Below are 15,796 nucleotides of genomic sequence, written 5' to 3' on the forward strand. Positions count from 1 at the left end.
AAAAGAGAAAAACCTAACCGAACAACAACAAAAAACAAACCTCTAGTCAGCGATCTCTTGGAGTGCCACCAGGTCCTCCCTTTATACATCTGTGCTGAACCCTCCGCTCTAAACATTTACTGCTGTGCCAGCTTCATATTGTCAGACATGTGCTTGTCTCTGTAAATTAACTCAGCATATTTGACACATTTCTTATCAAGCTAGGTATGTGGAAAGCCTATGCCTCTAATCCCAGCACTGGGGAGGCAGAGGAAGGAGGAATCTCTGTGAGTTTGAGGCCAGCCTGGTCAACATAGCAAGTGTCAGATCCTAACCCCCAGGATGACAGTCTGGGCTCAGCTCAGGCTGGACTCTGACCCTGTGAACACTGGGCATTCCTCAGAAACCTTGTAAAATGGCTTTCTGTTTGCCAGGAAAAGCCATTACTTTCTTATCTGGTCCTACAAGTTCCCAACCTCCGGAAAGGGCCTGTAGTTCTCTATTAACTCAGACAAGCCTCCAACAGATCGGAGCCCCATGCTGGTTCCCAGGCCATGCCAGCTAGCCTGCCCTCCTGCCTTCATGTAACCCCTTATAACAGACAGGACTCTCCCACCGTTTTTCCTATCTTCTCTGCTCCCGTAGCCCTTGCAACTGCCAGTCTGTCCTTTCTCTGTGCTTCTCTCTCTGTTCCGAGAGGTAGCCAAGGCAGACTCCCCCAGATGCCTCTGGCTATTCTCTTCCTCTTAACTATGACACAAAACCTTCCCCTTAATCACGAAAGAGCTGTGCCAGTGGTTTCTTTACTGCGTGTACCGCCAGCTCCAGGAAAGCCAAGAGTACACAGAGAGGCCCTGTCTCAAAAACGAAAAAAAACTATAAAAAATGCTTTGGGTTTCAGATTTTCTGAGGCTAAACACATCCCCCTAAGAAACAAAAGAATTATACAATAGAGCTTTCCTTTCCCTTTTCCATGTTCTCTTTTGCCTTTTTAAAAATAATCCGTCAAAATCACTAAATAGACTCTAAAAGTTGTTCACCAGAAAATGTGGCTTGTGTTGGTTTGTAATTATTCAGTGAGTAAAAGGAATTTGAGAGAAAAGTTTTAAAACAGTACTGAAATAGTTTCCCGAAGCTCAGAAAATCTGGACTCTGGTAAGCATGGCTAAAATGTTAAAGGATGGCGAACTGGAACAAATGTGTTTTTAAAAAGCCTTTAATTTTTAAACAAAGGTATGTACTGAACAAAAGAGAAAAAATTGTCACATTTAACACTATTAATGGTTGTACAAAATAGTTGCAATAGCCATTCATTGTTAGCATTTTATATGGGCGAGAGGCTTATTAATAAGCTCAAATTAGAATTATCATTTTATCAAATTTCCATAGTCTGATTTCCAATTCTGATTTTGGCTGCCATTATAGTTATTTGATTGGAAAACAGCTAATCTTTCCCTCACGGTATTTTTGGTTTGTTGTAGAATAAACTTCTTTCTAGGTTTGATGAATTTGGGAGACAGATGCAGGCAGACCTCTGTGAGTTTGAGACCAGTCTGGTCTACATAGAAAGTTTCAGGCCAGGCACATAAGGAGACCCTGACTCAAATCTCAATTAATAATAACAGTAACAACAACACTAATAAAGTGAGCTCCTTGATTTCGTTGTCTCCTAGATATCGAGTGTATCATTTATTTCCCCAAGTCAATATATATCTCCTAAATAATTACCTATTTACCACAACAATAAATCAAGTTTATCCAAAACACATTTTATTTGCAAAGCAAATAGGCCCTGTATAAGGAGAAACAAACAAACAGAGAACAACAGCAACCACAATAAACCCTAACTATGACTCATCGACTTACTCACTCAGCCCATGTTCAAGGAGCGCCTAAGAGACCACAGCTCAGAGCTCAAAGGATGTGACTATCTATACTTGAACGCTGGTGTCACCTAATTGCTTGGCTGGCATAGTGCTGGGTGGGGAGGGTCCCTGATGTTGGATGGCCCGCCAGTCTAGCTGAGTACATGACCTCTGAATTTAGTGAGAGATTCTCAAAAATGAAATAAGAAAAGCGAGGGCTGGATGATATCGCAGCAGGTAAAGGTGCTTGTCACCAAGCCTGATGACCTGAGTTTGGCCGCCAGAACCCACACAGCAGAAAGAGAGAACAAACTCTCGGATGCAGCTGTAGCTTCCTTGGCTACCTCGCAGCTCACGCCTTCATAGACAGCTCAAGGACCACAACTGATCGCACGATTATCCATTAAGATAATTTGTTATCTTGGGGTTTGTTTTTAAAATTGAGTTTTTCTCATGAAAGCTGAGGCTAGGGTTTCCAAGTTTGACAGGCTGCACAAACAGCAGCAAGGCTTGAATGGCCATGTTTATGTTTTACCTAACGGCAGGACAGTATGCGAGATTCAAGATCTCATACCCAGTCTGCTGCTCAGAGAAAAGAGACTGGGAAGGGAAGCAGTGGTTTCTGACTGAAAATATTCACAGGCCACAGTCTCTAAAACCTCTCTCTGGCCACCAGGGGACACTGTTCCCTAAACGTGCTAAGTGGAAGCACCCAGGCGCTAGGACAAGTTATGTCCAAGAAAGACCATCACAGTTCACATGGAAACAGTTCAATGAGACACGGAATGAGCGGTCAGGTAGCAAGGTAAGATAACAGAAACATACAGAGGAAGTCCTCTGACTTGAAAGCCATGAAGTTTCAAAACTGAGGAAGGCACAAACTTTGGTGGGCTGTTTTCAGTTGATAGGGTGGTTTTGAAAGTTTGATCACCTTCATTTGTTTAGTAGTGTGTGGGTACGTGCGTGTCATGTGTGGACGTCAGAGGAGAACCTGTGGGAGTCTGTTCTCTCCTTCCACCGTGTGAGTCCTGGGGGGTCATCAGCTTTGGCAGCAAATGCTATTCACTGAGATATCTGCATGGCTCAACTTTGGCTATTCTGAAAAAATAAACTCTGTCTTCTTGTCGCCAGGCACAAGTATTAGTGTATTGTTTTGAATGTGTAAGAAGACCCAAACATTTATGGTATATGACTTTAATAGATTTTGTTTTTGAGAAGGCATTGAACTCTCAGAATAAAACCACGTCCTATTCTTATATGTGTATAAAAATGGTCTAGAAGGGGTTTTATCAAGTTAGCAATAGTATTATTGTCAGCTGCATTTCAGGCCAAATAATAGTCCTTTGTTTTAGCTAGTGACTGGGAGTAGGCTATTGCCACAAAGAACTCTTGAGCTCAAAGCTCAGGACACAGCTTTTATTGAGGCAAAAAACAAAACAATGACAACAAAAGACAAAACCCAGAAGAATCATAACGACATCATTGTCAGGAGTAGGTCAGGGAAACATGGTAACATTTGTTGAAGCTGTACATTCAGAAGTCATTTTGGTTATATATCTGGGCCATGGTAAGAGTCATGGAAAGTCCCGGATGTATTGCCAAAGTGGACGTGACTGCTCAGAATGATCAGGGGCCGAAAAGCACTTAAGCAGGTACAAAGAGAAGTTAGGGCAAGACAGTCACTTCAGCAGTATGTTGCCTTGGAAGAAAGCTGGGATTGGAAAATGAACTAAGAGAAATGCTACTTTTTCTGCACTTCTTAGATTTTATACAGTGAAGAATGTGCGTATTATATACATAATCTGTGTTTTCTGTTAAGTTTTGAATAAAATGTGGCCCCACATTGTGTACACACACACACACACACACACACACACACACACACACACACAGGCAAAACACTTAACATATTGTTAAGTTTAATTCCTGGTTAATGGGACTCTCCCGCTGCTGAAGTAATCAGCCAATCAAAACAAATTAATAAATTCAGGTTTATTCTGAGCAAAGCACTCCTGGGTGGCCCCAGAGGAAGTTGAGGAGACCACAAGGGGTAGCCACAAGGTGGGGCTTTTAATGTCCTCAGGGGAGGAGCCTCTGATGGTGGGCTTTCTCAGGGGCAGAGTCTGGACAGAGGCAACTCCAGGGGAGTAGGCTCGGGTTGGAGTTCCAACCTGAATATTCCAGGCTCTTTGGGTATGTGGATGCCGGGGGCTGGAGTGACACTTCTACCCCAAACACGTAGAAAATAAATCTATTTTTTTTAAAATAAAATGAGCATATAAAATAGCCTAACTTAAAAAAATAGCATAACTTAAGAAATGATACTTTAGAAGATATAAGAAGTCTGCATTTTGGGGGCTGGAGAAATGGCTCAGCGGTTAAGAGCACTGACTGCTCTTCCAGAGGCCCTGAGTTCAATTCCCAGCAACCACATGGGGGCTCACAACCATCCAAAATAAGATCTGGTGTCTTCTTCTGGTTTTCAGGCACACATACATAATACATAAGAAAAAAAAGAAGTCTGCATTTTCAGTTGTTAGAACGTGTAGCCAACTTAGACAAAAGCAAGCGCTCTATCACCGAGCTACAGCGGCAGCCACTTTCCTTTTGTCTGACACTTTGAGTCTAGGTTTCAATTAAGTGCCCAGATTGGACTTCAACTAGCTCTGTAACCCAGGAAGACTGTGAACTTGCAATCTTGCCTCAGTCTTCCAAGAGGCTGGGATTAAAGAACCACCAAGTCCAGCTGCACAAATCGTTTTGAACAGCCAATGGTTAACCCAGACATGTATTTACTTTTCGAATCGTCTGTTAGCCTTTTCAACCAGCCAGACGTGCATTCAAGAATATTGTGTTTATCAAGGAAAAGATGACAATAGGTTGGATTTGGTTATGTTTTATCATTTAAAGATTTATTTTAAAGTGTCTAAAAACAAGAACTTGTACACATTTGGGGGTGATAATGTGAATGGGAAAAGGTCCCCCATAGAGTCACGTATTTGAATACTCACTCGGTCATCAGTTGCTGTTTTGGGGATGTTGTGGAACTTATAGGATATGAAGGCATGATGAAGTAAGAATGTCACTGGGATGGACTTTGAGAGTCTGTAGCCTCCCCACTCCCATCACTCTCCTTTTCTCTCTGTCTCTGTCTTTCTGTCTTTGTGTGTGCATGTGTGCATGTGCGTGTTTCCTCCATGTGGATAGAAAGGTGATTAGGTAGCTTCCTGCTCCAGCCCCCTGCTCTCGTGCCGTCCCTGTCATTATGGACTCTAGCCCTGTGAGATTGGAAACCATAAGTTGCCTTTGGCCACTGTATTTTGTCACAGCAACAGAAAGGGACCAATGTATGACGTTTTGATACATAAATACATCGTACAATGTTTAAGCCAGGTTAACCATATCTCCACAAATATTTATCATGCTATGGTAAAAAAAATACATTCAAAATCTTTTCTTCTAACTTTTTTTTTTAAAACTTTTAATGATGTAAGCAAAAATATACCTAAAAACGAAGCTTCTGGAAAAACCATTTGTTCTTCTCTGTCTCATATTGTTCCTCAAATTTGACCTTGGCTTCCCGCCTTGCCTTGCGTTTCAGGGCTGGGTCCCTAAAGATATCCTTGTTGACAACAGTTTTGTCCAGGGGGATGTCCACAGAGTACCTTGTGGGCATCAGGTAGTTGTAGTTATAAACCTTCACAAAGGACTTGATCTTGGATCTCTTGGCGACTTTCTTCTTGCCCATGGCAGCTGTCACTTTTCGGGGATAGTGGTCAATTCCAGCCACCAGGGCATGGCTGTAAGGGCGGTCTGAGGTGCCATCATCAATGTTCTTCACGATGACGGCTTTGCGTCCGGAGTAGCATCCAGCCAGGATGAGCACCACTTTCCCGGGTTTCATGAACTTGTCCATTTCAACAGCGAGCAGCCGGTTCCCAGCAGAAAAAGCTTCTTCTAACTTTTGAAAACACACAGCACGCTATCACTATTCCCAGCACCCTGCCGCGAAGGACGCACACCTCTTCCTGTCAGCTGGAACTCAGGACCCTTCATCACCCTTTCTCTGTGCCCTCTTCTCTCCTCTCTCCAAACTCTGTTAACCATAGTCTCGACTTCCTTACACTCCGACTTGTTTGTTGTTTTCCTTCTGAAAAGTGTGACTGAACTCATTTCAGGTTTATCACATCTGCTGCGTGCCACTAAGTGTCAGGGAAAATGATTAGTTTTTTTTTTTAAATTTATTTTTAAAATGTTTGAATCTAAGCTCTCCAACTTGGCTTTCGGAGCCTTCATTATGTGGCTGTCGGTTGACTTGAACTTCACACAATGTAATTCAGCATTAGTAGAAGGTAAAATCTTAGGACAAATATAGTCAAGTAATCAATGAAATCCATGGGTTTTGGGGTAGATTGATTTAGTTCTTCCACCAACCAGATTTTGTAAAAAAAAAATGTGTGTATGTGTGTGCGATTTATATGTGTGTGTCTCTCTGTGTGTATATGTGTGTGTGTATATACATGTGTGTGTATATGTGTGTGATGTATATGTATGTGTGATGTGTCTGTGTGTGTGTCTGTGTGTATATATGTGTGTGTCTGTGTATATATGTGTGTGTGTGATGTATATGTGTGTGTCTCTCTGTGTGTATATGTGTGTGTGTATATGTGTGTGTGATGTATATGTATGTGTGATGTGTCTGTGTGTGTGTCTGTGTGTATATATGTGTGTGTCTGTATATATATGTGTGTGTGTGTGTGTGTGATGTATATGTGCTTATAGAGGGCAAAGGACAGCTTTGTAGAACTGTTTCTCTCCTGTCCCCTTTCCATGGGGTCTGGTGATTGAACTCAGGCCCTCAGGCTTCCTTACCAAGCAGCAAACACCTCTATCTCTAGATGAGCTTCTCAACACTTCGTGCTTCCAATATCCTCATCAGAACAAAAAAGCAGCTAATACTTTCAGGTTAACTGTCTAAGTGGCTTGTGGGGATTGTCTGATTTAATCATAACATCTCAATGCAGCATTTCTTACTTTCGCAGTATACAGATAAAGAAATGGAGGGTTAGAGAGATCAACAGCTTATTCAAGAGCAACCACAAAGTGACCGGTAGAGCCTGAGCTGGAGACCTACTTGCTACTATGGAGACATCTTTGAAGAGACGACCTTTATATCACTTGATGCTTTTAATAGGACTAAGAATTCGGGAGTACTGATTTCTAAGCTTGGCACTTATTTTACAGATGCTGGAAATCTTGTCTAACTGTTCGGGTTAGACATACCTAGTGTCTCTCCAGCAACAGGTCTGCCCAGGAATGAGTTGAAGCAGAAACTCCCAGAGTTCACATCATAGACAGTTAGAATACAAGGTGGATGATTATACTCGAAGTTTTACAGTTGACTCTCACAGTTACCTCTGAGGAAACTTTTTTTTATTGGTTAGAATTGGCTTGGTGAGAGGTTTTGTGTATACCCAGAAAACCATGATAGGGTAAGAGTAAGATTATACTCTCAGCACTGAAGAGATGGAAGCAGAAGGATCAGAAGTTCGAGGTCATCCTTGTCTACACAAGGATGTGAATATGAGACCACAAAAAAAGCCTCCTTAGTACTCTGGAAGTCCAAAGGAATTTGCATGATTAGAGCTCTCACACATGGCATTTGGTTTAAAGTTGCAATGTTATATTTTGCTGCGCTTCTCAGGCATTTCATGATTGAGATATTTTTGGAAGAAAATCTGGATTTGTTGCCAGGCATCCACCTGTGCCCTTGAGTGAGCCCTTGCCTCACCTCCATAGAACACTGCTTCGCCCAACACTGCGTGCACAGAAGCTCTGGAAGGAGGGAAATAAGGCGGGTCGATGCAGTGGCCAGTTTCTGGATAGTAGATTACCTGGGGCCTGTCTTTTCCATGGGCTTGTAGCCGTCCACAGGCTATATGAGCATAGGATTCACTCTTCCAGTTATGATCATCCAAGCCCACGATGAATAGGAAGGGTCCCTGGGCCCTTTCCAGTGGAATAAGACTTTGGCGGTGAGGTTCCTCCAGGGGATTGTTCCAAATATCCACCAAATCCAAAAGGCCTGACTCCATGGTCTTTTGTTTTGTTAGGTCACAGCCGAGACCGGGAACAGACAGACCTTTGTAATACAGGGGAGCTATTGTGTTGGCCACACAGGCGTTGATAAGGACAGTGGTCGTGATGTTCTTTAGGAAAGCAGCCATCGAGAGGCACAGGTCACCGCCTTTGGAGAAACCAAGAAGGCCGACATCCGGGCCTTTCACCTGATGAGAGAGAACAACTGTAGAGCTCACAAGTGGAAAGCGTGCAGTGAGTTTATATTCCCTGAGTACCTGTCTCCGCTATAACTTCTTTGTCCTCCTTATTTAATAATCTACAAAACTGAAACGTGCCCGTTAGTAAACAAATGAATTGATTTCTGAGTATACGCACCATCTAATGTTTATAAAGACCAGGTCAAGAGTACACATAAAGGCCCTTATAAACAAAACTAATGAACAAACTGTTAAATATTTTCTCTGTCTTGATGAATAGACCACCACTCGTTCTCTCTCCTCATCAGGTGAAAGGCCTGAATGTTGGCCTTCTTGGTTTCTCCATATGCAGTGACCCGTGCCTCTCGATGGCTGCTTTCCTAAGGAACATCACGGCCACTGTTCTTATCAACGCCTGTGTGGCCAACACAGGTATTACTTAGGATGCTCTAATTTTGTAATACATCCTCTGTATTACAAAGATCTATTTGGTCCTGATCTCAGCTGTAAGTGTATATACATGTATGGATGGATGATCAAGTTAAATTTAAACTCTTAGAACTTGCTGGGTGGTGATGGTGCACACCTTTAATCCCAGCACTTGGGAGGCAGAGGCAGGTGGATAACTGAAGTTTGAGGCCAGCCTGGTCTACAGAGAGAGAGAGAGTTCCAGGATAACCAGGGCTACACAGAGAAACCCTGTATTAAAAAAGAAAACCCCAACCTCACTTATAGTTCTGTATTGATGTAGCAAGAAGAGCCAGCCATAGACACCAGATCCTGGATCCCAGCCCACCTTCCTTCTCTTTCCACATCTGCTTCTTTTGTGCACCGTAAAGGGCCTTCATTATGTGTGGACATACAGCTTACATATTTAAAGTTAGGTGCATATGTTCTGGTCAACAAAGCGAAGAGGCAAGGGCTTAGACACATGGTCAGAGATGCCAGTCAGAGAATGTGGGAGTTTCACACCCCCAGAGTGTGGTTAAAAGCATCTGAGTTCCAAGCAAACAAATTTCCTTGGCTCTTCAGACTCCTCACCCCGTGGGAAAGAGTTCAGCCAAAAGAAGACCATTGCGTGGTAATGTAAAACAAAGGTCCTAGGTCAGGAACCACTCTTGATCTCTTATTTTTCTAGGGCCTTATCTCCCTTTAATAAAACCATCACAGGGCTGGAGAGATGGCTCAGCAGTTAAGAGCGCTGACTGCTCTTCCAGAGGTCCTGAGTTCAATTCCCAGCAACCACGTGGTGGCTCACAGCCATCTATAATGACATCTGGTGCCTTCTTCTGGCCTACAGGCAGGATACTATATGAATAAATAAATAAGTCTTTTAAAAAAATAATAATAAAAAAATAAAGCCATCATAATCCCAGATCACCTGGCGGGCCTAGAGCTCACAGAGGTCCTCCTGCCTCTGCTTCCCAAATGCTGGAGTTAAAGGTGCAGGCTACTCTGCCCAGCTCATTTAGGTTTTAATAGCTCTGCCTAGAGTTGTCCCTGAACTCCAACAAAATTGGAGTATCTGAAGTCTTTACAAACCATCTTAACACTCAGCATTAGAATGTTCCATACTCTCAGTTTAGATGGCAGCAAAGGTTTGTGTCATTCCACTTACGTTCACAGAAAATATTTAAAATAATTTTTTTGCTCTCAGATACTTTATAAAAGCATAATAATTGTCTTAGTCAGGCAGGGTTATCACTCCTGTGATAAAACACCATGACCAAAAGCAACTTGCGGAGGAAAAGGCTTATTTGGCTTACATTCCCACATCACAGTCCATCATAAAGGAAGTCAGGACAGGAACTCAAACCGGGGGCCGGAACCTGGAGGCAGGAGCTGATGCAGAGGCCATGGAGCAGTGCTGCTTACTGACTTGCTCCTCATGGCTTGCTCATCCTGTTTTCTTATAGAACCCGGGACCATCTGTCCAGCGATGGAACCACCCACAAGTGGCTGGGCCCTCTCCCATCAATCACTAATTAAGAACATGTCCTGCAGGTTTATCTACAGCCCAGTCTTAGGGAGGCATTTTCTCAGTTGAGGTTCCCTCCTCTCTGATGACTTTAGCTCGTGTCAAGCTGACATAAAACTAGCTAGTACAATAATATGCATCACATAGCATTGATGAGAATCCGTAATATCACCAAAACGCCATTCCTATTCTGGCGTCACCAGCGGTCTCAAAGACATCTCTCTTCAGTCAAGCTTTCCCCAATAACAACTTATATTAATGTTAGTAATGAGGAAAGTCAAGCCTCTGAGATGTCAGCTGCCTTACTTGGGCAACTGTGGGAGGAAAACTCAAGGCTAGCAGTTTCTTAGTGCAGTGCTTTAGAGTTATGATAGTTAGGAAAGAAACTAAACAGTCAAATCTTAAGAGAGAGGAAAGATGGGTAGAAACAGGAATAGTCTTAGCCACTGTTGAGGAACTGCTTGGCTCTCCCTTTGTATCTCTAACGCCCAGCGTCCTGACAAGGCTTTTGGCTCTAGCCTTGAGTACACTTCCCTCCCCTCCTTTGTATTAAGGACAGCACTGGACCCCACCTTTGGATGCTGCAGCAGAAAGGCCAAGGCTTCTTCAAAGTACTCCAGGTGCACATCACTCAAATATTCAGGGAGGTCTTCAAATCTGAAGTAAGCCAGAGCAAGTACAGCAAAACCATGCCCAGCCAGAAGGCTGGCTCTGTATTCACACAGGCCACCGCCACTTCCAAACAAATCGATGATCCCTGGGAACCTCCCCTTGCCTGCGGAGCACAACACATCACATCACAAAATGACTTAGCTGCTCAAAAGAGATTTGGGGATTCAGATTTTGGCAATTAACAAGAAAAAGTCTTTGAAGTCAGGGATGTGGTGGCTGGAGATATCTGAGAATCAGGACCCCTCCCCCCTCCTACTTTATTTATTTGGAGACATGACCTTACTGTGGCCTGGAACCTTGACCCTCCTGCCTCTGCCTCTCAACAGCGGAGTTGCAGATGTGTGGCACCACATTTGTTTTTGTTTGTTTGCTTGTTTTTTGTTTTTTTGTTTTTTGTTTTTGGACAGGGTCTGGCTAGCTTGGAACTCACTATATAGACCAGACTGGTCTCAAACTCACAGAGATCTGCATGCCTCTGCTTCCTGGGATTAAAGGAGTACACCACTGTGTCTGTCTGGCTGTTTTTAATAATCTACCAAGAAAAGAAAAGTGGAATAAAATGTTTTTCCCCCAGAATTTGTCATAAGTATTAATAAATAAAGTTTAAAAATAGCACATGTCTTCCAACCACTTTTTTCAGTTTCCTCGGAGAGTATCTGAGAAAGCTCTATATGTTCACCCGGGGTTACTAGAGGGTCTTCCCCTCTCCTTGTCTTCTTTTCTGCCTTTAAAGAAGAGCACCCTGTACCTGCCAAGTTGTTCTGACCCCTGAATATTTTTATCTACTGTTTCTTTTGTTGATTGTGCTATTTTTTTTTCTCTCTCTCTCTCCTGACTTTGATCTGCTCAACTTCTCAGTTTGTCAACTTCACTTTTGGTTCCCCTCCCAGACAGCCTTTCCAGTGTGTCCCCAAGGCTGAGCTGGATTAGATAGTCTCAGATGAGTTCTCCCCAGTGCCTTCTCGAAGTACCTGCCACACTGTATTCTCTGGATAAGGGTAATTTCTTTTATGCTATAAATTTTGCCCCACATTTTGGTAGGTCCTGTCTCAGTTACCTTTTCATTGCTGTGAAAAAAAGCACCCTGACCAAGGCAACTAATAAAAGGAAGAGTCTAATCTGGAGCTCACGATTTCAGAGGGTTGGAATATATGGTAATCACGGGAGCAGCTGGTAGGGGAGCATGGCAGCAGGCAGTCCTGGAGCAGCAGCTGACAGCTCTTCTCTTGATCCACAAGCACAGTGTGGAGAGAATGGAGAATATTGTTGCCTTTTGAAATCTCGAAAGCCACTGCAGTGACACGCCTCCCTCAACAAGGCCACACCTCTTAATCCTTCCCAAACAGCTCTATCAACTGGGGACAAGATATTCAAATATATAAGCCCATTCAAACCAGTGCAGGCCGCACAGTAGACAATGAAATTTTCCGTTTGTTTTTCTTTTCTTATTTTTTTTCTTCATTTCCCTCTTGTTCTTTAAGTCTCATGCAGTGCACGCTAGCCTCACACTTGCTTGGTAACCCAGGATCTTGAGCTCCTGATCCTCTTGTCCATGCCTCCGGGACACTGGAATTTCAAATGTATGCAACCACACCATTTAAATAATTTACTTGGAAATCATGTTGTTTACTTGTCCTTAATGAAAGACTCTATAACACTGTGGTGGTTTGAATAAGGATGGACCCCAGAGGTCCATATACTTGAATGCTTGGTCATCAGGAAGTAACACTATTTGAGAAGAATTAGGAGGCGTGGCCTTATTGGGGGAAGTGTGTCACTAGGAGTGGGCTTTGAGGTTTCCACAGCCCACACGAGGTCCAGTGTTGCCCTCTCTGTCTATGGACCAGGATGTAGCTCTCAACTACTGCTCCAGCTCCTGTCTACACGCTGCCATGCTCCTCATCATGATAATGAACTACATGTTGGAAAAATGTAAGCAAGCCCCCAATTAAATGCTTTCTTTCAGAAGAATTGCTTCGGTCATGGTGTCTCTTCACAGAGGACAGTGACTAGGATAAATACTCTTAATGGATAACTGAATCAGTCAGGGTGATTTACAGAGCTCCTCCTAAAGTCATGTGGAAGTCTCCAGAAACGGAGACAGAGAAATGGAGTAGGACTCCGTTCCAGTTGCAGAGTTCCCGCTGTACCAAGTAGCCACCAGTTCAGGTTAGAAAGTGCCCAAGAGCTGTAAGAAAGAGGCATAGTCTCTTACTTTGTACAACAACCACCAAATTCAGTTTCAAAATTCTGTGTACTGCTGTGACTCTAGTCCTTCTCTGTGATTGGAGGGGCATACCAGGGACTGTCTTTCCACTGTTTCCATAGACTGCACCCTATTTTCTCAGACCAGGGTTTGTCAGCATCAGCACAGTATCCATGTCTTAGGCTTTCCATTGCTGTGAAGAGACACCATGACCACAGCAACTGCTATAAAGGAAAACATTTAATCGGGGCTGGCTTACAGTTCAAATTAGCCCATTATTGTCATGGTGGGAAGCATGGTGGTATACAGGTGCTGGAGAAGGAGCTGACAGTTCTACATCTGGACCCACAGTCATCAGAAAGAGACACTGAGTCACGAGGCCTGGCTTGAGCTTCTGAGAGCTTGAAGCCACTCCCTAGCGATGCACTTCCTCTAACAAAGCCACACCTTCTCCAATAACACCACACCTCCTAATAGAGTCATTCCCTATGGATTTATGGCAACCATTTTTATTCAAACCACCACCATCCACTTGTGTATGTGTGTGACATGCATGTGAGTATTTGTGCTTGTGTGTGAATGTGAGTGTGTCCTGATGTGTGTGTTGGAGGGCCTAGCTATGACAGGCTCATCAGAGACTGCTCAGGTACCACCCAGGAACAGACTATATACACGAAATACTTAATGTTCCAGCTGTTGCAGATAGGATCACCTGAAGTCCCTTAGTCCAGCACACACCCATCTCCTTTTCACCAGGGCACCACTAGACAAGTGTGTGTGTGTGTGTGTGTGTGTGTGTGTATAGAGGTCAAAGGTCAATATCGGGTATCTTCCTCAATAGTTCTTTTGTTGTTGTTGTTTGAGACAGGGTTTCTCTGTGTGACAGCCCTAGCTGTCCTGGAACTAACTCTGTAGACCAGGCTGGCCTCGAACTCACAGATATCTTCCTCCCAAAGGCATGCGCCACCACCTCCCAGCTTCAATAGTTCTTCACCTGACTTTTGGAGACTAGTTCTAAGCCTGGAGCTCACTGCACGCTGCAGTGGCATGCTAACAAGCCGCAGGAATTCTGTCTGTTCTTCCAGGTTGCGGTTATAGGCATCAAATCTGGTGCCCAGCTTTTAACATGGGTCCTGAGGGGCTGAGGGCCATGGTTGCCAAGCAAGCACTTTGCCACCTGAGCTGTCTCCCGAGCCCACTATATCCATTTGGAACAAGATCATTTTGTTCTCAGGCTGTTCAGTATTTGGACTCTACCAGCTAGATGGCAACAGCGTTTCCTGCCTTCATTTTTGACAAACAAAAATCTCCGCAGATATTGCTAAATGTCTTCACGGACCGGCAAAAAAATCACTCTAGGCTGAGAAGCATCGCCAGCTTGTTTACAGTTGGGGGAGGACTGCCAGGGACATTCATATGCATTTTAATGATTAGGGTACACTGTCTTCATTTGTGGGTGTAAGGACCTTTGAAAGTTCGATGTGAAAGGAGGTCAAAGTCACTATTGCTACAGGCATAAGTTATTGATTATATCGGTACTTAAAATGCACCCATATTGCGGCATTTAGTGGATTTCAAAAGTCTAAAGTTGAATGCCCTCTTCAGCATAAAGCTGAGAGATTCACGGTGCCTTAAGGGATGAGACTTGCTAGAAAATTTTTCATTTAAAACGACTGGCAGGTTTTGGAGTGCGGAAGTACCACAATTATGTGACTGTCCCGCCAGGTTTATGCAGGACCAGAGATCAGTCTAGGCTGAGAGCACAGACCTGAGGGCTGCTCACCTGGAGGCAGGAAGAGTGTGGCGCGCACACGACCCTCGCGCACGGGCACGCGCCGCACCCCGGGAGCCATGAAGTGACGCTCGTGCACCGCCCGCGCCAGCAGCCGCCCACCGTCGGGCTCGTGGCCGTCCAGCACCTCCAGCTCCACCACGAAGGGCGTCTGCACGTCGCGCTTGAGCAGGCGCCAGAGCGGCCGATCGGGCTCCATGGCCCAGAGCAGCCCCATGGGCTCGAGCCCGGCGAAGCTGCCGCCCAGCGCGGGCGCGCGCGCCAGGTCCAGCTCGCCTTTGGGGTCGGCGCGGTAGCGCGCGTGGGCGCGGAAGAGAATGCCTTTCTCGTCGCGCAGGGCGGCGCGCAGCGTGACGGGCTGCTCGGGGGCCAGGTCGCGCACGGCGATGCTCAGCGGCTCGTCCCAGCAGCTGCGGCACGCGGGCTCTAGGCTCAACGTCGCCATTATGCCAGGACTGGAGCTAAAGCAGGAGGCCTTGGGAAGCTCCACGCGAGTCCGGAGCGGAGCCTGGCCTGCTGTGGAGCCGTCCTGGTCGGTCTCTGGGAGGTCCCGAGCCGTGGGTCGCGCTTCTCAGGGAAAACAGAGACAGAAACCGGGCTGGTGTCTGCAGACTGACAGGGGAGATCAGAGTAGCAGTGGGGTCAAGTAGGGCCACAAGATTCTGCTCATGTGGATTGGTAGTGACACTAGGTGAATAAGATCGAGGCAAAGTCCTGTCCTTGCGTAGATTAGGTAGCAGTTTTTTGTAAAAGGAAACAAACAACTTTTACTTTCATTATAGGTCATTTTTGCTACTCTAGGGAAATATGTAACGTTGGATAATTTATAAACGATTTTTTAAAATTTTTGTTTTATTTATTTATTTATTTATTTATTTATTTATTTATTTTTGGTTTTTCAAGACAGGGTTTCTCTGTAACTTTAGAACCTGTCACGGAACTAGCACTTGTAGACCAGGCTGGCCTCAAACTCACAGAGACCCACTTGCCTCTGCCTCCCAAGTGCTGGGATTAAAGGCGTGTGCC

The 15,796-nt window shown here is 44.6% G+C and overlaps 1 protein-coding gene across 2 annotated transcripts; it reads right to left on the bottom strand.

The window, feature by feature from the left end:
- Positions 1–3,246: 3,246 nt before the first annotated feature.
- Positions 3,247–15,458, bottom strand: LOC125409899 (acyl-coenzyme A thioesterase 6-like). Of its 2 annotated transcripts, none has more exons than XM_087911651.1 (3): positions 14,762–15,457; positions 10,673–10,875; positions 3,247–5,805 (listed from the first exon to the last, which is right to left on the bottom strand). In XM_087911651.1, the coding sequence occupies exons 1-3, from the start codon at positions 15,213–15,215 to the stop codon at positions 5,350–5,352; spliced, it is 1,113 nt and encodes a 370-aa protein (XP_087767777.1). In that variant the 5' UTR covers positions 15,216–15,457; the 3' UTR covers positions 3,247–5,349. The 2 variants fall into 2 exon arrangements, with proteins under 2 accessions (XP_087767777.1, XP_087767776.1); XM_087911650.1 differs by lacking the exon at positions 3,247–5,805 and adding an exon at positions 7,013–8,131 and having other exon boundaries at positions 14,762–15,458.
- Positions 15,459–15,796: the final 338 nt, after the last annotated feature.

This window comes from Myodes glareolus, chromosome 11 (assembly GCF_982192425.1).
Source record: "Myodes glareolus chromosome 11, mMyoGla1.1, whole genome shotgun sequence".
NCBI classification, from domain to species: Eukaryota; Metazoa; Chordata; class Mammalia; order Rodentia; family Cricetidae; genus Myodes; species Myodes glareolus.

Bases quoted from the DNA above. Each gene is read 5' to 3' on its own strand.
- LOC125409899 (XM_087911650.1), bottom strand. From the start codon at position 15,215: ATGGCGACGTTGAGCCTAGAGCCCGCGTGCCGCAGCTGCTGGGACGAG. The intron at 10,876-14,761 runs GTGAGCAGCCCT...TGTGCTCCGCAG, and splicing joins CACACTCTTCCTGCCTCCAG to GCAAGGGGAGGTTCCCAGGG. The intron at 8,132-10,672 runs GTGGGGTCCAGT...CTCTCTCATCAG, and splicing joins TTCTGCTGCAGCATCCAAAG to GTGAAAGGCCCGGATGTCGG.